This window comes from Ambystoma mexicanum, chromosome 11 (assembly GCF_040938575.1).
Source record: "Ambystoma mexicanum isolate Mex_15411 chromosome 11, UKY_AmexF1_1, whole genome shotgun sequence".
Taxonomy (NCBI): Eukaryota; Metazoa; Chordata; class Amphibia; order Caudata; family Ambystomatidae; genus Ambystoma; species Ambystoma mexicanum.
Genome location: NC_090934.1, coordinates 170,278,125 through 170,300,620, shown reverse-complemented (window position 1 = coordinate 170,300,620; position 22,496 = coordinate 170,278,125). Strand labels below are relative to the sequence as shown.

Sequence of the window (22,496 nt, the reverse complement as noted above, 5' to 3'; positions counted from 1 at the left end):
CCAATCAGAACATGGGGCTCTTAACACTGACGCCATTAACATCAACCAACCATTAGGAGTCTTCATGTAACAATTCTCATGTATCTAATTGTAGGGACAACCCAGATATATCACCTGACTAACCCTCGGCCAATCATATTATTCTCTATACGTATGCTATACTAACCCTACCACTCGAGCAACCAATTAAGAGTGGCGATAGGTTTTTTTGTTAATTTTCTAAAGTGACGCAGGTAGCGCGTCATACTACAGTAAAAAGGGCCTGCGAGCCCCACGATTGTGTGTGTGTCAGGTCAGACGCGTATGATCCTTGACCCATCCCTGCCGTTTGTGTTTAATAAACAGCAGAGTCACATTGCTTCTTGTGTGTGTCTCATACTCTATCTCCTTTGGGATATACGGGAGGAGTTGGGGCCTCCCTGCCCGGAGGTCTGCGGACGGCCCGGCCGACCCCGGCAGAATTTCCCCCGACAGGGGTTCAAAGTATGCTGGGTTTTGTAAACTTCTACTGTCGGTTCATCCCAGGATTTTCGCAAATCGGGCATCCCATCACGTCATTGCTAAGGAAAAGCAACAAAAAATTCCAGTGGACAACAGAAGCTGAGGAAGCTTTCCAGGAACTCAAAGCAAGATTCACATCTGCCCCAATCTTACGCCACCCTCGCCCTGATCTCCCATACCTGCTGGAAACAGACACCGCAAGCATGACTATGGGAGCCGTCCTCTCACAAAAGGACTCTGAAACGGGCCAGTTGCACCCTGTTGCCTTCTGGTCATGTAAATTCACACACCCTGAACTCTATTACGCTATCACAGACAAATAACTCTTGCCCATTAAGTCAGCCTTTAAGGCATGGCGGCACTACCTCTTGGGTGCCAGACACACAATCATCGTAATAACTGACCACCGGAAGCTCCAGTACCTAAAAACGGCAAAGGCCCAATCCTCACGACAACTACGTTGGGCTCTTTTTTTTGCTGAATATGACTACGTGATTACATTTCGACCAGGGGTGAAAAACGGGAAGGCTGATGCCCTTTCCCGTATGGGGGTGCAAGAGCAAAGGTATCAGACCCCCGACCCAATAGCAATCATCCCGAGTGACAAGCTCCTAGGAATCACAGCAACCATAACTCAGAAAGAATTACATGAAGAAATCCAAAACCTGATGAGTCCAGATGAATTACTAGCGTGGCGTGCACAAGGCGAACATTACATGAGAAAAGATCAGTTGCCCTACTTCAGGAATCGTTTATTCTTACCAAACCAAGAACTACGAGAACAAGTCATTTCCGGTTATCATGATTCCTTGATCAAGGGCCACCCCGGAATCGCTAAAACCCTAGCCAAGGTAAAACAAAATTATTGGTGGCCCACGTGGCGTAAAGACATTATCCAATTCATCCTATCTTGTGGCGTGTATGCTCAAAACAAGTCATCCAAGCAGAAACCGGCTGGGCTATGACAACCATTGGAAATCCCACCAGCACCATGGCACACGTTGTCCCTCGATTTTATTACTGACTTACCACCCAGTCAAGGGTTTAACACTATTCTTGTGGTCGTGGACCTATTTTCAAAAATGGCACATTTCATTCCTCTTAAGGGGCTCCCAAATGCTTCCACTCTGGCAGAGGTATTTCTTGAAGGCACCGTACGGCTCCATGGGTTTCCTTCAGTTTTGGTCTCAGACCGAGGTACTCAATTTTTATCTAACTTCTGGAGAAAATGCTATGGCCCAGATCGACATCCGGCTATCCACCATTCACCATCCCCAAACGGATGGTCAAACTGAGAGGACAAATCAGACGCTCGAGCAGTATCTGCGTTGCATGTTACACCAAGCTGAAGGAAGCTGGTTCGACCTATTATGGATAGCTGAATATGATTATAATAATTCCCTACACACCAGCACTGGGCAGACACCCTTGTATACCATGTATGGCAGGCACCCACATACTTCTGAGTTGGACGTTCCTACAACCCTGGAAATGCCAGCAGTCAAAACCTTGCACACAACCATTTCTCAAACCTTTAAAAGGGCAGCTGAACATCTACTTCAAGCTAAGAATCGGCAAAAGAAGTTTGCTGATCAACACCGAGCAAAGGCCCCCAACTACCAAGTGGGAGACAAAGTCTGGCTGGCGTCTAAACACGTGTCCATTAAAGGAGCCCAAACGTTCTGTCCAAGATACCTGGGTCCATTCACCGCCACCTCCGTGATAAATCTTGTGGCGGTCAGACTAGCTCTGCCGTCAAACATGTAGATTCATCCTGTGTTCCACGTGTCTCTCCTTAAACCTGTTCAACCTGCGACCCGGGTAGCAACGCCACCGCAGCCAGTAGTATTCGCCAGGGAGCCAGAAGTCGAAGTCAAGGACATACTGGATTCAAAGTACGTCAGATCCAAATTATACTACTTGCTAGACTGGAAGGGGTATGGTCCACAAGACAGGACATGGGAGCCTTGTGAGTACATCCATGCACCTCGCTTGCTTAGACGATTTCATCAAAACCATCCAAACAAACCAGGACCAGAAAGAAGAGCCACCTTGAGAGGGGCCTTGGGGGGGGGTGCTGTCATGATTCCTGCCCCTCATGTCCCCAGCCCTCCAAGATGTCAGGCTGGAGCCAGGCCACGATCACCTACATGGCCCTCAAGGGCCTCTCCATCCCTCCAAAGACCCACTTGGAGTCAGACTTGGCGCTTGTGGCACCAGACTCACTCACTCCCATAGGATAACATTGGGGATTGGACTTGTAGTGCATTGATAGGGACAAGATGGATGCCCCCACATATTTCGGTTCCCAGAACTGAATGTGCAGTCTAGTCTTTTGGGTGTGGTTCAGCCTAGAGACAACTGGGATACCCAGAGACTATTTAAGCCATGCCCAGGCTGAGAAACATGCTTTGTGTTTTCTGCACCTGCAGTGTGACACTCACCGTGTTTGGATCGGTCTCCAGTAGGCCTGCATCTTTCTTCTGTGCTCAGCTCCTGCAAGAACAAGAACACTGTTAGGAACAGCCTTACCTTGCGGCGCTTCTGCCCATCACTCATTGCTCCTTCTGTTCTGCGGGCATCTTCGGCGGTGTCATTCCCATCCCGGCATGCCACTTTCCAAGGAAAAGGGAAAAGAACAGAAAAAAGGCATTAGTAAGCATTCAGCAAATCTTCGCTTATTTTTAAAGACTGTACGAGCTTCAAACGCTTACCTGAATCCTAGCCGCTCTGGGGTAACTCTGTCTCCGGAACTTCTCATCCATCTACAAGAGGGAAAAGACACTCCAAGTTAGCGTGGAAACATCTAGAGGCGCTGCATACCGCGCTTACTCACCGCATTTCTTCTTCATAACCGGCATCCACGCTGAAAACGTCGTGGCACCTAAAAGACACATAAAGAGAACTCAGCTCAATACAAATACGAATGGGTCACATCGCACCTCGCGCTCTCACTCACCTTCAGCGCTACTCATCTCAGCAGCACGTCGCCATCCCCGGACGCTGGCCATCATCTAAGGAAGGAAAGGAATGAAGTTAGAGAACTGTTCAAAAGACTCATTATACTTACCTGTCGGACTCTTGCCAGTGAAGTAACTAGGCAGCAACGAGCCCGCATCAATCAACGCGCCCCTGCGCTGAAAGCAGGACGGAGAGCACACTTTCAAAGAAAACAAGGTGAGCTGTGGATCAAAGGGAAGGGTTGGACCCCGGGGAAGAAGGGGTTCAAGCACACAGAGACAATAGGGAGTTAGACTCTACCAATCCTGTGTCTCAGGCCCAGTCTACCAGGGAAGGGTTCGAAGTCGTAAGAGGTCAGAACAGGCTGAGTGACATTCCCGCGGATACCAAGTGAGCATCACAGGTTCCCAGCCAATGGGTACATTTGAGGGTTGTACTACCATTGCAAATATAACCAGTGAAGATAGACCCTTGTATGTAGGAGATCCTGTTTGTTTTTGTTTGTGGCAATGAGGCTTACCTATGGTTACCTAGAGATTGGCAGGGTACTTGTTACTTGGGTATTTTATTGCCAGGAGTATATGTTGCTACACAGCGAGTCAGAGGCAGCATTTTTGCATCAATTTGAGCAGATACGGTGTCAGCATAAAGAAACAACATTCCGGTTTCTAGATTCAGAACATCCATGTCGTGGAAGATGCCTGTAGCTTTTTGAATGCAGACGACACCACAGACCCGTGTTAAGGCACGTTTCAACACAAGGACATCCAAATCCATGTGCCATACAGAGTTGGTGTTGTCTATTAAGAAGACTTGTTACCAAACAGATTCCTGTGCCTAAAGGGAGATTATTTATACCTTTGGTGACAAGGTCTGACACTCGGACTCCAAATCGCCACACTTCACACTGCGTGAAGAACAAGATTAATAGCCTAGTCTGGAACAGGCTATAGTTAGTGTTTGAGGCTATTTTTTGGTTTTACATAGTTTTTGTTGTTGGTTCCCCTGAGGAAGTCTACAGACAATAGAAATAATTTGTTTTTGTGAGATAGACGAAACATGTTGGGTTATTCACACTGGAAAACAAAAAGTGTCGATAATTGTCATTAGATTGAGATTGATGTCCCCAACAGGCAGATCAAGGGAGACTATAAAGAACAGATTATTCTGGTAAGGCATCCTCATATGAGAGGAAGTGTCTGATGCTGCCCAACCAACATTGAATAGCACTTTATTAGCTAATTTGCACATCATTATTGCACTGTGAAATTAATTGGTGATAACACTGCACTATTGGTTTTAGTTTTGTATAGGAAGGGTGTGGTTTTATGAATATTTTATGTATGGTTTTTATACTTCGAATAATTTTTAGGGTGACTTTTAGAATATGTAACATGCTAATACTGTAGAATTGTGCCTCGTAGAGTGGTATGTTTGTAATATGTGTATATATCAATTTTCACAATATATGTGTGTCCTCTTTGACAAAATAAAGGAAACATGATTTAAAGAAATTTAACGACTGAGGACATATTTGGTACATGGCCCTAGTCAGGTATACTTTGGACTGAAGAGAAAGAGATAGTAAGACTGTGTGGTCCTTTAGTTTTCGATTGTCCCTAGGCATGCTGCCCAACCAACATTGAATAGCACTTTATTAGCTAATTTGCACATCATTATTGCACTGTGAAATTAATTGGTGATAACACTGCACTATTGGTTTTAGTTTTGTATAGGAAGGGTGTGGTTTTATGAATATTTTATGTATGGTTTTTATACTTCGAATAATTTTTAGGGTGACTTTTAGAATATGTAACATGCTAATACTGTAGAATTGTGCCTCGTAGAGTGGTATGTTTGTAATATGTGTATATATCAATTTTCACAATATATGTGTGTCCTCTTTGACAAAATAAAGGAAACATGATTTAAAGAAATTTAACGACTGAGGACATATTTGGTACATAGCCCTAGTCAGGTATACTTTGGACTGAAGAGAAAGAGATAGTAAGACTGTGTGGTCCTTTAGTTTTCGATTGTCCCTAGGCAGATAGAGGGCTGAACCTAGCAGTCTATAAATTAGCCCGATAGAGTCTCTTTTTTGTTTAATGTATATGTATATGTATATGTTTAATTTATATGTTGCTACCACCTTTGAAGTTTCTAGAGCTCGTCCAAGGCGGGATGAGAATGGTGATATACCTTCGCAAGTCTTGGGTGACTTAGCAAAATCCATCATGCCATTCTGGGGTCAAATAATGAATTCTGAGAATATCAGAAGACTAGCAAGGGTACTGGAGAAAACCATCAATAGGACCACCAATATTTTGTACAACATGACGCTAGAGCAAAAGGCGATTAGGTTAAAAGCCCTTCAAAATAGAATGGTGTTAGACGTCATTTAAGCTGAGCGTGGTGGGTTATGCAAAATGGTAGGATCTGCATTCTGTGTTTTTGTACTCGACTCCTCCCCTACCATATTCAAGGCAATTCAAAATCTACATACCTTGTGTACTGAAGTACATGTCCCAGAGGGAAACTGGAATCTTAGTACTTGGTTCTGGGAATTGTTACGATCATGGGATTGGAAGATCTTTGCCGTCTTAATGTGATTCTTTGTATTCTCCTGTTCTGTTGTTGTTGTGTACAATGCCTCCCGGTCATATGTTTCATGATAGGAGGATGTTGTGCACAAGCAGTAGGTACACTAGGACCTAAGATACAAATGCCGGAAAAAGCAACCAATGCCTTAGTAATGCAGGAAATAACTATTAAAGAGTTAATGACAATGGATGTTTTTGAATCCAGCAACTCAGAGTGTTCTGATTATGATACATGGTCATCGTATGGTCAGAATGTTTGAATTATGCTCTTGGCTTAGGCCAAAAGGGGGGTTTGTTAAACCATAGTCACATAAATATTGACTGATTATAAACATTGGCCTAAGCCATTTCGCATTTGTATTAAAAACCTATGCTGGCCTAGATCTAGACAGAATTGACTTTGCCGCCATTCAGAAATTATTAACCATGTTTACAACTGCCAGAGCAGACTGACCTTTGAGCCTGTGTCAACACTAGAGCTGCCAAGAGCAAACTATTTGTTCTGTGCAAAGAGACCTTGTAGTCAGAATGAACTCTCATTCATAGTGTTATCTATGTCTACAGACTCATCCTCCCTCAAAAAGTGACATACAATGCAAAGTAACTAATGCTGTGAGTTTTGGAAGAAATCCTTTGTGCATTTTTTGGAACAGGACTTATCCTAAAGCTCAAGAAACAAAGAAAGATCTAAACAGCTGAATACAACAAAGTTTGCCAGTGTCTTTAAGGAACCTTGGAGCTACAGTGAACCTCAATTCAAAGTGTTGGCTGCATCAATAATATCAGGCGCATACAAACATCAGAAATGAATGGTAGACAAACTAAAAATATGTGCTTTAGTAATAAACTATTGAATTAATTTCTTGAAACTAGGATCAACCTAAGCTTGAGAACCAACATCACCATTGAATCTTCAAGGATAGGACATGTCAAAAGTGTATACTAATATTGTTATATTTGTTATGTGAACTGGATACAAACCCAAATGTGTAATTTATTAGTTTGGAGATGGGCTGGACTTTGACCAGGACTGTGTATAAATACTGCATACTCTGTGATAACCAGTACTCACTCCCCTCACAGTGTCTGCTGGTACACACTGCGAGGTGCTTGGGAGCCAGATAACTATCTGCTTTGATATTTGAATCTGTACAGAGTAAAGTTATATTCATAACTTTCCCTTTGTGACTGGCGGATTCAATTTTTGGTGGTACGAAGCCTCAATATTCCTTGCTGATCTATCACCCTCCCCCCACTCTTGCAATGCTGGATACTCCCCTGCCCGCCTACATGGGCTACTCTCTCTGCACTTCTGCCTGTGGTCCATCTGCATGGCACACACACAGGGCCCCAATGCACAAGGATGCAATGCTGCTGCCGGGGCAAATGCAGTGAAGAACGCACCATATAGGTGCACACAGAACAGCAGCACAGCAGTGATGGTCAGCAGACCTGGTCGATTGCTACTGCATGCATGTGCAGGCATACACAGCTAGGTGAAAAGATAAGCCCTGCCCCCGTCCTGCCTGAGGGATTGTGGGCACAGTGAAAAAATACCCCACATTTAATTTCTACAATCGGGCAGTCCCGGCTGGCGATTGTTGAAATTGGGGTCTTGGTGGGTAGCTCACCCCAGACAAGGATTTCCCGACCGAGCCCCCAGCTTTGCTAAGGAAAGCAAGAGGCTTGGTGATGTAATCTGCTGTCCTCCTTTCCCCAGCAGTCACTAGCGCATTTGTAGGCGTTTTGCTGAGCCTGTTGTCTTTCTTCTGGCCTGAAAGGGACAAACTGGCATCAAGACATAAGATCAGCTCCATCTCTGCAGTAAAGGAAATTCAGGCTGATGCTACTCCAGATGAAATTAAACAGTGGACACTGCTTTAAAGGATCTTATCTTGTCCTCGTTGACTGATGTTATAGCGCGCACACTGACACCCACTGTGGTCCTCTAGTTCGCATGCCCGCTCTGGATATTCTCAGTGCCCTTGCTACATTTGCACTATAAAATGTCCACACAAGGACACTGCTGAGGAAGGAACCCACAGCTCCAATTGCGATCTGCATAGACCTTCCAGAAAAGCACCAGCAGCCAGATGCGAGATGCACAAAAAGGCATCGCTAGCCGTGGGTATTAATGGCACACTTGTGAAAGGTCCCCTATAGGAGATGCGATAAGGACACAATATGGACAGTGTATCATTTTGCAGTGCATAAAATGGCAGGTGTCCATTACCAGCCAATTACCACAGGCAACATCTGAACAAATTGCCCATGAAGGCCAGAAACCAGGAGTGAACTTAACTGGTTCTGTGTGTGTGCTAGCAGATGTATAGAGTTTTGGAGACATACCGATATATTTCAATATCGATATAGGATGAGACGATGTCGTTAACATCAAGATGTATGCAAACAAATTGCTTGCTGTATAAATGCACAATTTTTACCTCCCCCGGGCCACTTTAGACTACTTTGCCCGTGTCAATTTTGAAAAAGCATACACCTTCCACTTTTATAGGCGGCCCCACTACTTTTGTCTGTGGCCCCCTCTGTGCCGACCCTAAATTTGATTCCTGGAGACGCCACTGTCCATAAGTCAGTGCCCCACTTTGGGCACACCACTGAAGTAGGGTAGGGTGGAGAGGAAAGGTGGATGCCTGGATCTACGAAGGACAACAGTTATGGGGACAATTACCCATGAGAAAAATAGATCACAAAGTTATTACTTTGAAACTCCTTTTTCCTGCATCCTAAGCACGCTCACTGGTACTGTTGGGCGTAGCATGCATGTGCAGTGTTGATAAATAGGTACATATATTCTATTTTGAATCTGATGTGTTATGTCTGCTGAACTGTGCGGTGTGGAGGTGGTTGTAGCGCACTGGTATTGACTTCAAGTCGCACAGACATCTACATGCGTGTTAGACTTCGTCCTTCAGAGTCCTTGTATGGTTCAGAGAAGACATTTACTGGCAGCCATAGCTGCACATTTTCTGACACACAACTGAGGAGCCACACCCTGTCCACTCCTGGGCCTGGAGGTTGGAGAGTTGTTGTCTGTTCAAATTCCTCCTTATTTTGGGCTCTCTATAAAGCAAGGAGTGTCCTCTTCATTTTCAAGAACTGATCAGTCTTTTTATATACTCCAAGAACAACAGCAGGTGCGCTACTAAACTCGGAAAGGCTCTGATTGGGTAAAGAGGCTCATCACAGCAGCCCCTGGATCCAATACCTGCTGTGGGGCCCACAACCCAGAAAGCCACTAACAGGGTTGGGGGAGGGGGAGGGGAATCATCACAACATCAATGGACCATTACCTCCAAAGAGTGCACCGTTTCCTTCAGTAGGACCCTGGCTAAGGAGAGGGGCTCTTCATCATCCCTAGATCATGAAGGCAAAACTCCACCTGGAAAGACACTCACTGCTCATCACAGCACCCTGGGAGGAGATACCTTTAGTGGGGCACCCAGCCCCATATGGAAGGTGTCTGACCGGGTAGAGGGGCTCGTCACAGCACCCTCGGAGGAGATACCTTTACCGGGGCACTCAACCCCATATGGAAGGTGTCTGACCGGGTAGAGGGGCTCGTCACAGCACCCTCGGAGGAGATACCTTTACCGGGGCACTCAACCCCATATGGAAGGTGTCTGACCGGGTAGAGGGGCTCGTCACAGCACCCTCGGAGGAGATACCTTTACCGGGGCACTCAACCCCATATGGAAGGTGTCTGACCGGGTAGAGGGGCTCGTCACAGCACCCTCGGAGGAGATACCTTTAGTGGGGCACTCAACCTCATATGGAAGGTGTCTGACCGCATGGAGGGGCTCGTCACAGCACCCTGGGAGGAGATACCTTTAGTGGGGCACTCAACCCCATATGGAAGGTGTCTGACCGCGTAGAGGGGCTCGTCACAGCACCCTGGGAGGAGATACCTTTAGTGGGGCACTCAACCCCAAATGGAAGGTGTCTGACCGGGTAGAGGGGCTCGTCACAGCACCCTGGGAGGAGATACCTTTAGTGGGGCACTCAACCCCATATGGAAGGTGTCTGACCGGGTAGAGGGGCTCGTCACAGCACCCTGGGAGGAGATACCTTTAGTGGGGCACTCAACCCCATATGGAAGGTGTCTGACAAGGTAGAGGGGCTCGTCACAGCACCCTGGGAGGAGATACCTTTAGTGGGACACTCAACCCCATATGAAAGGTGTCTGACCGGGTAGAGGGGCTCGTCACAGCACCCTCGGAGGAGATACCTTTACTGGGGCACTCAACCTCATATGGAAGGTGTCTGACCGGGTAGAGGGGCTCTTCACAGCACCCTCGGAGGAGATACCTTTAGTGGGGCACTCAACCCCATATGGAAGGTGTCTGACCGGGTAGAGGGGCTCGTCACAGCACCCTCGGAGGAGATACCTTTACTGGGGCACTCAACCTCATATGGAAGGTGTCTGACCACATAGAGGGGCTCATCACAGCACCGTGGGAGGAGATACCTTTAGTGGGGCACTCAACCCCATGTGGAAGGTGTCTGACTGGGTAGAGGGGCTCATCACAGCACCCTGGGAGAAGATACATTTAGTGGGGCACCCAACCCCATATCGAGGGTGTCTGACTGGGTAGAGGGGCTCATCACAGCACCCTGGGAGGAGATACCTTTAGTGGGTCACCCGACCCCATACGGAAGGTGTCTGACTGGGTAGAGGGGCTCATCACAGCACCCTGGGAGGAGATACCTTTTATGGGTCCCCTGACCCCATATGGAAGGTGTCTGTCCGGGTAGAGGGACTCATCAAAGCACCCTGGGAGGAGATAGCTTTAGTGGGTCACCCAACCCCATATGGAAGGTGTCTGATCGGATAGAGGGGCTCACCAGAGCTCCCTGGGAGGAGATACCTTCAGTGGGGCACCCAACCCCAAATCGAAGGTGTCTTACCGGGTAGAGGAGCACGTCACAGCACCCTGGGAGGAGATACCTTTAATGGGGCACCCAACCCCATATGGAATGTCTCTGACTGGGAAAAGGGGCTCGTCACATCACCCTGGGTGGAGATACCTTTAGTGGGGCACCCAACCCCATATGGAAGGTGTCTGACCGGGTAGAGTGGCTAGTCACAGCACCCTGGGAGGACATACCTTTAGTGGAGTACCCAACCCCATATGGAGGGTGTCTGACAGGGTAGAGAAGCTTGTCACAGCACCCTGGGAGGAGATTGTGTTAGTAGGGCACCCAACCCCATATGGAGGGTGTCTGACTGGGTAGAGGGGCTCGTCCCAGCACTCTGGGAGGAGATCCCTTTAGTGGGGCACCCAACCCCATATGGCGGGTGTCTGACCGGGTAGAGGGGCTCCTCACAGCACCCTGGGAGGAGATCCCTTTAGTGGTGCACCCAACCCCTTATGGATGGTGTCTGACTGGGTAGAGGGGCTCATCACAGCACCCTGGGAGGAGATACCTTTAGTGGAGCACCCAGCCCCATATGGAGGGTGTCTGACCGGGTAGAGGGTCTCATCACAGCACCCTGGGAGATGATACCTTTAGTGGAGCACCCAACCCCATATGGATGGTGTTTGACCGGATAGAGGGGCTCATCAAAGCACCCTGGGAGGAGATACCTTTAGTGGGGAACGCAATCTCATATGGAGGGTGTCTGACCGGGTAGAGGGGCTCATCACAGCACCCTGGGAGGAGATACATTTAGTGGGGCACACAGACCCATATGGAGGGTGTCTGACTGGGTAGAGGGGCTCATCCCAGCACCCTGGGAGGAGATACCTTTAGTGGGTCACCCGACCCCACATGGAAGGTGTCTGACTGGGTAGAGGGACTCATCACAGCACCCTCGGAGGAGATACCTTTAGTGGGTCACCCGACCCCATATGGAAGGTGTCTGACCAGGTGGAGGGGCTCAACACAGCACCCTGGGAGGAGATACCTTTAGTGGGGCATCCAACCCCAAATGGAAGGTGTCTGATCGGGTAGAGGAGCTAGTCACAGCACCCTGGGAGGAGATACCTTTAGTGGGGCACCCAACCCCATATGGAATGTGTCTGACCGGGAAAAGGGGCTCGTCACAGCACCCTGGGAGGAGATACCTTTAGTGGGGCACCCAGCCCCATATGGAAGGTGTCTGACCGGGTAGAGGGGCTCGTCACAGCACCCTGGGAGGGGATACCTTTAGTGGAGCACTCAATCCCATATGGAGGGTGTCTGACCAGGTAGAGGGGTTCGTCACAGCACCCTGGGAGGGGATACCTTTAGTGGGGCCCCCAATCCCATGTGGAGTGTGTCTGACCGGGTAGAGGGGCTCATCACAGCACCCTGGGAGGGGATAACATTAGTGGAGCACCCAACCCCATACAGAGGGTGTCTGACCAGGTAGAGGGGCTAGTCACAGCACCCTGGGAGGGGATACCTTTAGTGGAGTACCCAACCCCATATGGAGGGTGTCTGACCGGGTAGAGGGGCTTGTCACAGCACCCTGGGAGGGGATAACTTTATTGGGGCCCCCAACCCCATGTGGAGTGTGTCTGACCGCGTAGAGGGGCACGTCACAGCACCCTGGGAGGAGATACCTTTACTGGGGCACCCAACCCCATATGGAGGGTGTCTGATGGGGTAGAGGGGCTCGTCACAGCACCCTGGGAGGATATTGCTTAAGTGGGGCATCCAACCCCATATGGAAGGTGTCTGACCGGGTAGAGGGGTTCATCACAGCACCCTGGGAGCGAATACCTTTAGTGGGGCCCCAACCCCATGTGGAGGGTGTATGACCAGGTAGAGGCTCGTCACAGCACCCTGGGAGGAGATATCTTTAGTGGGGCACCCAACCCCATATGGAAGGTGTCTGACCGGAAGAGGGGCTTGTCACAGCACCCTAGGAGGGGATACCTTTAGTGGAGCACCCAACCCCATATGGAGGGTGTCTGACCGAGTAGAGGGGCTCATCACAGCACCCTGGAAGGGGATACCTTTAGTGGGGCCCCCAACTCCATGTGGAGGGTGTTTGGCTGGGTAGAGGGGCTCGTCACAGCACCCTGGGAGGAGATACCTTTACTGGGGCACGCAACCCCATATGGAGGGTGTCTGACGGGGTAGAGAGGCTCGTCACAGCACCCTGGGAGGAGATGAGATTGCTTTAGTGGGGCACCAAACCCTATATGGAGGGTTTCTGACTGGGTAGAGGGGCTCGTCACAGCACCCTGGGAGGGGATACTTTTAGTGTGGCCCCCAACCCCATGTGGAGGGTGTCTGACCGGGTAGAGGGGCTCGTCAGAGCACCCTGGGAGGAGATACCTTTAGTGGGGCACCCAACCCCATATGGAGGGTGTCTGACGGGGTATAGGGGCTCATCACATCACCCTGGGAGGGGGATTCCTTTAGTGGGGCACCCAACCCCATATGGAAGGTGTCTGACCAGGTAAAGGGGCTCATCACAGCACCCTGGGAGGGGATACCTTTAGTGGGTCACCCGACCCCATATGGAAGGTGTCTTACCAGGCGAGGGACTCATCACAGCACCCTGGGAGGAGATACCTTTAGTGGGTCGCCCGACCTCATATGCAGGGTGTCTGACCGGGTAGAGTGGCTCATCACAGCACCCTGGGAGGGGATACCTTTAGTGGGGCCCCCAATCCCATGTGGAGTGTGTCTGACCAGGTAAAGGGGCTCGTCACAGCACCCTGGGAGGAGATACCTTTACTGGGGCACCCAACCCCATATGGAGGGTGTCTGACGGGGTAGAGGGGCTCGTCACCACACCCTGGGAGGAGATACCCACGGTGGGGCACCCAACCCCATATGAAAGGTGTGTGACTGGATAGAGGGGCTTATCACAGCATCCTTGGAAGAGATACCCGCAGTGTGGCATAACGTAACATATGGAAGGTGTGTGACTGGGCAGAGAGGCTCATCACATCATCCTTGGATGAGATACCCACAGTGGGGCCCACTGCCCCATATGGATAGTGTGTGACTGGGTAGAGAGGCACATCACAACATCACTGGATGAGATAACCGCTGTGGGCATAAAGCACCATATGGAAGGTGTGTGACTGCATAGAGGGGATTATCACAGCATCCTAAAATGAGATTTTAGAGCCCCATATGGAAGGTGTGTGACTGGGTAGAGAGGCACATCACATCATCCCTCTGTTAGATACCCTCTGTGGGACATAAAGCACCATATGGAAGGTGTGTGACTGGGTAGAGAGGCGCATCAGACGTCCTTGGGTGAGATACCTGCAGTGGGGCACACCACCCCATATGGAAGGTGTTGTCACGGTTTATTACACGGCACACGCCAGCTACGGAACTCCTTCCCCTATAATGGATGTGGCGCACAATAAAGTGCTTTTTATTTTGAATATACTACGGATTCCTTTGAGTGGGCCTCCAACCCGTCTTGCACCCAACCTCCACAAACACCTGTGTCACAATGGACTAGGAACCAGGCCGGTGTGTATCAATGAGATATTTATTAATTTATTATTTAATGAAAAAGGAAAATCAGACAATTTCACAACCACCAATGCTGTGGCAACACCAAATGCAATAATCTCCACAAAACCATCAGATTAAGATATACTATTACAGCGAATTCCGTTTTTTTTAATGGTAGAACAGAAATGAACAATTTACCATAAAATGATAGCACCAACAGTTAAACACTCCCCTCTGCAAAACTCCCCTCAAACATCAATTAAACTTGATTCCTTTGAATGGAAGGCAGCAGCAAGGAGTAGGAATATAGGGGGGAAATCGGATTTGGGGTGAAGCCCACCACCACAAGATGGGAAGCCAGCAAAATGGAAGAATGGGATTTTGATTATTTATCACAACTGCTAAGGGACAGAAAAGAAGAACATTTGTATTGCTTACACCTAGGAATTAGGCAACATTTTAGAGTATACTAATCAGCACACCAGGGCAAAATAGACATGAAAGCGAATGCAAAGGGAAAACACAGTGGCAAATGGAAATTTGTTTATACTGAGGCTTACAATGACAGTCAGCTCAGGGAAGGGGTTTAGCTTTCAATAGGAAAATTGGTTTTCAGTGACAAGGACAGTGGCTCATAACAGGTAGACTTCTAGGCAAAAGGAATTGCTCACAATGGGAACAACAGTTTGGGTTTAATAGGACAGATGCAAATAGGAATTTGTTTGGCAATGCAAATAAAACACAGACAAATTCCGTTTTTAATTACAAGAAGAATAATTCTTTTGAGGCAACAATTTATAATGACTATGACAATTAACTAAAATCACCAGGAACAAGACGGTTGATTTTGAATTGCAACAATCTTGAACTGTGAATTTCAATGGGGTATTTACACTGACAACTAAGAGGTTTTGCAAAGGAGATATGCTAACATACACAGGCAAACAAGAGATTCTTCTATGAGGAGATGGCTGAATTACACTGGCAATTCGGGATTGTTTATTTTATTTTTACTTTATTTTTTTGAATTTGTAAAGCGTGTTGCAGCCCGAAGGCATTGAGGCGCTGTTGCAAGCAAGTGACTTAGTTACAATTTCAAGGAGGGTCGCTCAAGGGTTACAGGGAGAGCGGACATGAACATAGTGAGCATGAGAACAGTTACAAATGAACAAAACAGCAAACATCACACACAGAAGTGTAGCAACACAATCACATAAATTGAGATGGCCAGGCAGCTGACCACAGCAGGGGCTGTTTAAACAAAAAGCCAGATTCTGATGGCCTTCCTGAATGCTGTGTTTGACTCAATGCTCCTAATGTTTGTGGGCAGGGAGTTCCATTGAGAGGCAGCAATGAAGGGGAAACTAGAGCCACATGCGCGAGACCTGAAGATTTTGGAAACAGTGACCATATCAGAATCGGCCATTCTAGTAGGCCTGTCAGAGATGGGTTTAGTAAATCTCTGGGCAAGATACATGGGTGCTTTGTTATTCAGGCATTTGTGCGAGATGGTGAGAATTTTGAATGTGATGCATTCCTTGATGGGAAGCCAGTGGACTCGTTGCCTGGTGGCAGAGATATGTTCCCTTTTTGATATGCCAGTGGCCACACAGAGGGCGTTATTTTGAAATTTCTTGATGTTTTTGCCAGAGGTGCCAGCTAGGAGGGCATTGCAGTAATCTAGCCTTGATCCAATTATAGCCCTAGCAATAGTGAGGCAGTTGTCTTTGGACATGAAGGGTCTAGATGCATTGATCAATTTGGCATGGTATGAGGTTGCTGATGCAATTGCATTAATTTGTCTGTTCATGGTCTAGGTAAACCCCTAGTGTGTTTACTGCCTGCTGCACCGGGATAGGCGTGCTGTCAATGTAGAAGGAGTTGTATTTTTCGTCTTGTTTCTTTAGGTTTGCTGGCGCCCTGATGAGAAGCAGTTCAATTTTTTACCCGTTGAGGCAAAGCCAATTTTCTGCCATCCATGTTTGAATTTTGGAATAGATGAAGTTTAGTTGCTCCAAGTCAGTGTCTTAGTCACCGGTGAGGGGATGAGCACTTGCGTGCCATCCGCATAGTTGGTATATGATATACCTAGCTCATCCAGATACTTGAGTAAGGGCTTCATGAAGAGGTTGTAGAGGGTGGGCGAGATGCAGGAGCTTTGCAGAAGACCGCATTTGATAATGTCAGGGTTGGCACATGTTGGTCCGAAAAGAATTTCATGGCTCTGCCCTGGAGAAATTAGGCAATCCATTCCATGGCCTTAGAGGAGAAGTTAGCTGGGGATGATAGGAGGCAGCAAAGGGAGCTATGATCGGCCAGATCAAAAGGTGCCAATAGGTCGAGAAGTCAGAGGAGAGCTGGTTTGCCAGCATCTCTGAGGTCATCAATTTGATTTTTCAGGTCTAGGAGCGCAGTCTCCATCCCATGTCTTGGGCAGAAGCCAGACTGATGTAGACCAAGGAGATTATTGGTCTCCAGGAAGTTTTGGACCTGAAGCTAGGCAGTTTATCCAGTACTTTGAGAAGGAAAGGGACTGTGGTGATTGCCCTGTAATTCCCTGGGAGGGACAGGTCAACTGACGGTTTCTTGAGAAGCGGGCGTACCCACGCTTTCTTAAGACATGTTGGGGCAGTCCCTGTAGAAAAGGAAGCTTTGATGAAGGCGGTCAAGAATGGGGCCAATGCGGGAGCACAGTCTTTGATGATCTGTGCGGGACAGACATCCCCTTTACAATTGGTTGGCTTAATAGTTTTGAGTAGGGCAATAACTTCCTGATCATTCATATTTTTGAAGGAAAATGGAAGGGATTCGTGGGAGGTACTGTGGTGGAAATCATAGATATGTTTGCTCAGGGCCTGGTGATGAGCAATAATCTTACTTTGAAGGAGGTTGAGTTTGTCCAGCATGGCAGACTGGATACTATTACACCATTTTGCATTTTTAGGAGTAGAAGGTGGAGCAGGTGCTGGTGATTCTAATCTTCTGAAAATAGAGAAAATGTCTTTGGACCTTGATTTAGCGTTTGCTGTCCTTGTATTGAAAGAGTTGCTTTTGGCTGTGATGATAGCTTTTTTTGTATTCTTTGGATGTGGACTTAAAAGATGCTTCAGCGGTGTGACAAAGGTTGGCTACCCATGCAGAATGAGAGGCTCTTATTCGGAAACATATTTTCTAGGAGATCAGAAGAGAACCAGGCATTAGTGTCTTTATTTCTTTTGGCTATCCTGAGAGTCAGAGGAGCAATGGCCCCGACTGCCTTGGTGATGATGGTGTTGTAGGTCACAGCCAGGGCATCTGGGTCATCCGAAGAGGGAGCCTGAAGGGCAGGTGTTTGGAGGCAGGGCAGGAGACTTTCCTTAGTTAGCTGTCTAGAGCTCCTGCAAAAGGCTGGCTGGAGTGGTTGAAATGGCCGGGGTGGTTCTTTGTTCATGCTTAGCTCGAAGGTGATAGCATGATGGTCTGACCATGGGATGGGGGAGATGGCTGAGATGTAGGGGGAGCAGTTATTATGGCAACCCAGTCTAGGGTGCTACCTTTGCAGTGGATGGGGAGTTTCATCACTTGTTGTAATACTAAGGAGGATAAGGATTTGTTGAGGTGGGTGGCTTGGGAGTCTGACATATCGTGCAGGCCCAGATTGAGATCCCCTAGCAGGAGGGCTTTGGAAGTTTTCTTTAGGTTGTGGGAAATGGCATGTAGGAGACTGTCTTTGAAGTCTGTGGCTGGTCCTGGAGGTCGATATACCAAGTAGAGGGTGACTGTGCAGCTGGGGGATGGTTGAATTTTAAGGGGCAGGTAAACGCTGTTGGAGCCTAGGTCACCACCTTTCACTTTGCTGATAGGGATGGTCTCTCTCGCTATGAGAGCTAGCCCTCCTCCTTTCTGAAGGGGGTGTTCCTGCCTGAAAATGGTGTAGCCTTGAGGGAGGGCTAGTAAAAGGGCTGGCCCTGACGCTTCATGAAGCCAGGTTTCGCTGATCAATAAAAGGTTGAGGCCCTGGTTAGTGATGAGGTCGTGAATGTCAAGGGCATGGGCTGAGAGTGAACGGGCGTTGATACGTGCGCAGGAAACGGGGGGTTCCCAGGTTTGGAGGTAGCAATCAGCCCTTTTTTCAGTTAGATGACGGGGCCACCAGGCCAGGCCCAGTAATGGTGGCAGAGGGCACCACAGTCACAGGAGATCTGGGGCAAGACATCACTGTAAGGGCCGCAGGCAGCTTTACTGGCCCACTGGGCACATTGGTGGTGGCAGAAGGCACAATCACAGGCACATTAGCATAAGGCACATTGGTGGTGGCAGAGGGCACACTCATAGGAACATTAGTACTAGGCACATTGGCGGTGGCAGAAGGTACAGTCACAGGCACATTAGTATTAGGCACATTGGTGGTGGCAGAGGGCACAATCACAGGTACATTAGTATTAGGCACATTGATGGTGGCAGAGGGTACAATCATAGGCACATTGGCACCAGGCACATTGGTGGTGGCAGAGCTGCATCTCAGGACACTTTGGAAAGACAGGGCAGGGGTACGGTCACTGCACTCTCAGAGATGGTAAGGTTCAGCAGCCTTCTCTCAGTCCTCCTTTTCTGTCTCCCCGGTTTTTGTGTGTGAGTACTAGTACAGTACCCCTTATATAGCAGAAATGACTTCACTAATTTTACAATCTAGTAGGAGTACTCTGTAATTATCCCTGCCGCTCAAATTGGACAGTTACTTTCTCTCTCTCTGCCCCCTGTCAGGGTTTGCTCAGGGGAGGAGAACACCATCTGTCTGTTTGCATTTATTGCCATCCTTTGTTATTACCATCTAGTTATGCATCATCACTTTATAATTATACTAGCCACTGCAATATGAAAAAGATATTTGGTTTTAGTTGATCATGGGGAATTAGACAAGCCGATCGCCAAATCTGTACAATGTAGCATGGCCATCTAGCACATTTATGTCATTTTCATAAAATGTAAAACAGTCATGAATCTTCAAGTGATCAAGCATGTTCCTAATTTTATTTTCCATCTTTTCGCCAATGGTCACATTTGTCACATGTTCAGATCAGCCAGAAAACTAGTCTAACTGGCCATTCCAGTCCCCAAAGTCCCAGGTAAATGCAATTTATATCCCCAAAACCGCCTTGAAAATATAGGAAAAATGGCATAAAACAAAATTAATCCTCATTCTGATTGCTGCACATGTCTAATAATGGAATCAGTCTTTTAATATGAATTTGTAGTGTATGTTCAACATGTGGGAGTGCCGCTTCATCCCCCACAGCCATCTGTCTTCCTCTGGGATCAGCCTGTGACCAGAGATTTGTATGAGTCCCTTTGCAATTAGTGTGGGCTCTTTTAGGTGTGTGCTACAATGACTCACACCTTCTTGTCATGCTTCAGCCACATTTCCCTTCTTTGCACTCCCTGGGCTCCTGCCAGTCAGTCTGCAGAATAGGGAATTCTGATGCCTCCAGCAGCAACACATTTTATTGCAGGGTGGTTATAGGAGAGGTGTGATATCGAGTTGGAAGTGGGGCTTGTCATTGTAAAGTTCCTGCATCAGCCAGAACAGGTTTTTCTTGAAGTAAGGGTCTCTTCAAATGTGACTGGGGTTTTGTGGATGAAACATAATATACATTTGCTTTGGTCACCCCGCTGTTTTGCTTCCCTGACATTTTCTATGTGAGCAGTGAACTCTTTTTCCATTGTGGCTTTTTAAAGCCATTTTTATTTGCAACTACACGTGCAGGCCCTTTTTGCTTTTAATGTTTAAAAATCCTATTTTGCAGGTCGCAGGATGCTTTGATTCCTCCTTCTTGGGGGACTTTACAATGCTGGTTGTCCATTGATAATGATAGGTAGGCCCCTTTCTCCACGATTCTTTAATTTTACCAGAGCACAAAAGAAAAAGCCAGGCCATTTTTATTGCAGTTTTGAAATTATTGCCACTCATGTGAAATAAAAGTAAAGCACGGCCGTTTTTGGTCGTAGTGTTGAAATTCTTGCCACGCATGTGAAATAAAAGTAAAGCAAGGACATTTTTGTTGCAGCGTTTAAATGCTGCTGTTCAGGTGAAAGGGACTTCTGTCTGGGGCCTTTAAATGCACCCTACAATCCGTGACTGGGTAGAGGGGCTCATCACAGTATCCTTGGATGAGATACTGCCGTGGGCAACACAACCCACATGGAAAGTGTCTGACTAGGTAAAGGGGCTCATCACAGCATGCTTGGATGAGATACCCGCAGTGGGGCGCACAGCCCATATGGAAGATGTGTGACTGAGTAGAGGGGCTCATCACAGCATCCTTGGATCAGAGACTCGCAGTGGGGCACACAGACCTGCATGCAAAGTATCTGGCTTGGTAGAGGGGTTTATCACAACATCCTTGGAAGAAATACATGCCGTGGGGTTCACAATCCCATACAGAAATTCACTGACTGGGTAGAGATGTTTGACTGCATCTTGTAATGACCAGCAACATGCAGAGTATAGAGCAAAGGTCTCCAAGCCTGATCTTCGAAAGCCCCATCAATGACCAGCAACAGCAGCTGAAAAGCCCAGGTCTGTCTGCCGATTCCTGGTATCCACAAAAATACACTAGAATACAGGAAATGAAAATGGGAGTAGTTTATATTGTGATGGGTTATCATGAAATCCCAATCTTTTTGGGGCTATTGAAGATCAGGCGTGGAGACCTTTGCACTAGACTCCACATGAATCCCCTTTTCTCACACTGCTTTTCACCTTTAGTGACTTCTTCTGGCAAGAATGTTTTCAAAAACATACCATACCACAAACTTTATTTGTATACATCAGTGGTTTTCCACGTTTAGTTTCCTCAGTATTTTGAACTGCAACTCCTTTCTGCCACAGCCAGCATCATCAACACTGAGGGATCATGGGTGTTTTAGTTTAAAACATCTGGTGAGCCACATGTTGCACACCCTTGTTGGACCAGCCAGCTTGAACAGTGTATTATTGTATCACTCAATGCAGCATCATCAGTAGGATGAAAGTCATCCAGGGGTTTGGAAAATATCACACTTAATGGTGAATTTCTGGGTTGATGCTAAGAGCAATTCCAAAATGGGAGTCGTCCTCAAGATCCAATTGGTGGTCCGGTATTGCCTCCTGCGTATTCGATGTGGTGAGTGGAGGTGTTGTGCTGCGTATGTGTCAGTGAAACTTGGGGTGGGATGCACCTGGATGTAATTTGAATGAAGGGTCTTGGTGCAATTACTAGATAGACCTGGAGGAATCTGTGTATCAGGCGGGTGTAGGTGGAACAATCTGTGCTGTTGTATTATAGTGACTTCCAGATCAACTGGTGTGTGTTTCAAAACAGAGCTGTGTTGCTCAGGCCACCAACCTTTCATAACATTCCCTCCCTCACTATTACAATTTTAACCTAGGGGTCCCTAACGGCGAGGTCTCTGGTCCTTAACCTCTACAGACCACCCCCTTTTAGATGTCTCATACTCATTTCCGACCCCCGGCATTGAGATGAGAGCTGGTGTTGAGGGTCTTAATAGAATTAAGACCTGGGCGCAAGGTGATCTCACTCAACACTGGGCGAGTCTGTTTGTTGCTGCCAGGTGAAGCCCACGGTGATGAAAGAGTCTCCGTTTTAAAGGTCCATTTGGACCCAATTCTTTTGGGAGATGGTCAGGGTAGGTCTTTAAAGTGGTCGACAGGTGAGGGGTAGGGCATCATTTGTGGCACCAAGTAAACCATGTTTCACTTCGCTTGAATATCCCTGAGGCAACCGCACCCTCCTTTTCTGACTCACTTGCAAGAGGAGAGACAGGTCCTAGGTAAGGAGAGCCAGCTGGGTGTGCATGCTAACATTAGCCCTAGCCTGGCCTGGTGAATAGTCCCCTATCTGTGTCAGTGTGGACTCTCTGCATGTGCCCCTGAATGGCTGAACTCCCTGGGTAATCACACTGATATGGCGTGAGTTACATAACTGCGGTGGTTTGTGCCAAAACCGCTTTGTCACA

The 22,496-nt window shown here is 47.7% G+C and overlaps 1 protein-coding gene across 1 annotated transcript in view; it reads right to left on the bottom strand.

Annotated features, from left to right (window-relative positions):
* LOC138504948 (olfactory receptor 10A7-like) overlaps nt 1-22,496 on the bottom strand; it is an 88,931-nt gene that overhangs the window by 51,197 nt on the left and 15,238 nt on the right. Inside the window, exons 3-4 of the mRNA XM_069625334.1 lie at nt 3,461-3,515; nt 3,338-3,385 (exon numbers count right to left, since the gene is read on the bottom strand). Of these exons, the coding sequence (XP_069481435.1) occupies nt 3,338-3,385; nt 3,461-3,515 (103 nt within the window). The remainder of the gene's footprint in view (nt 1-3,337; nt 3,386-3,460; nt 3,516-22,496) is intronic.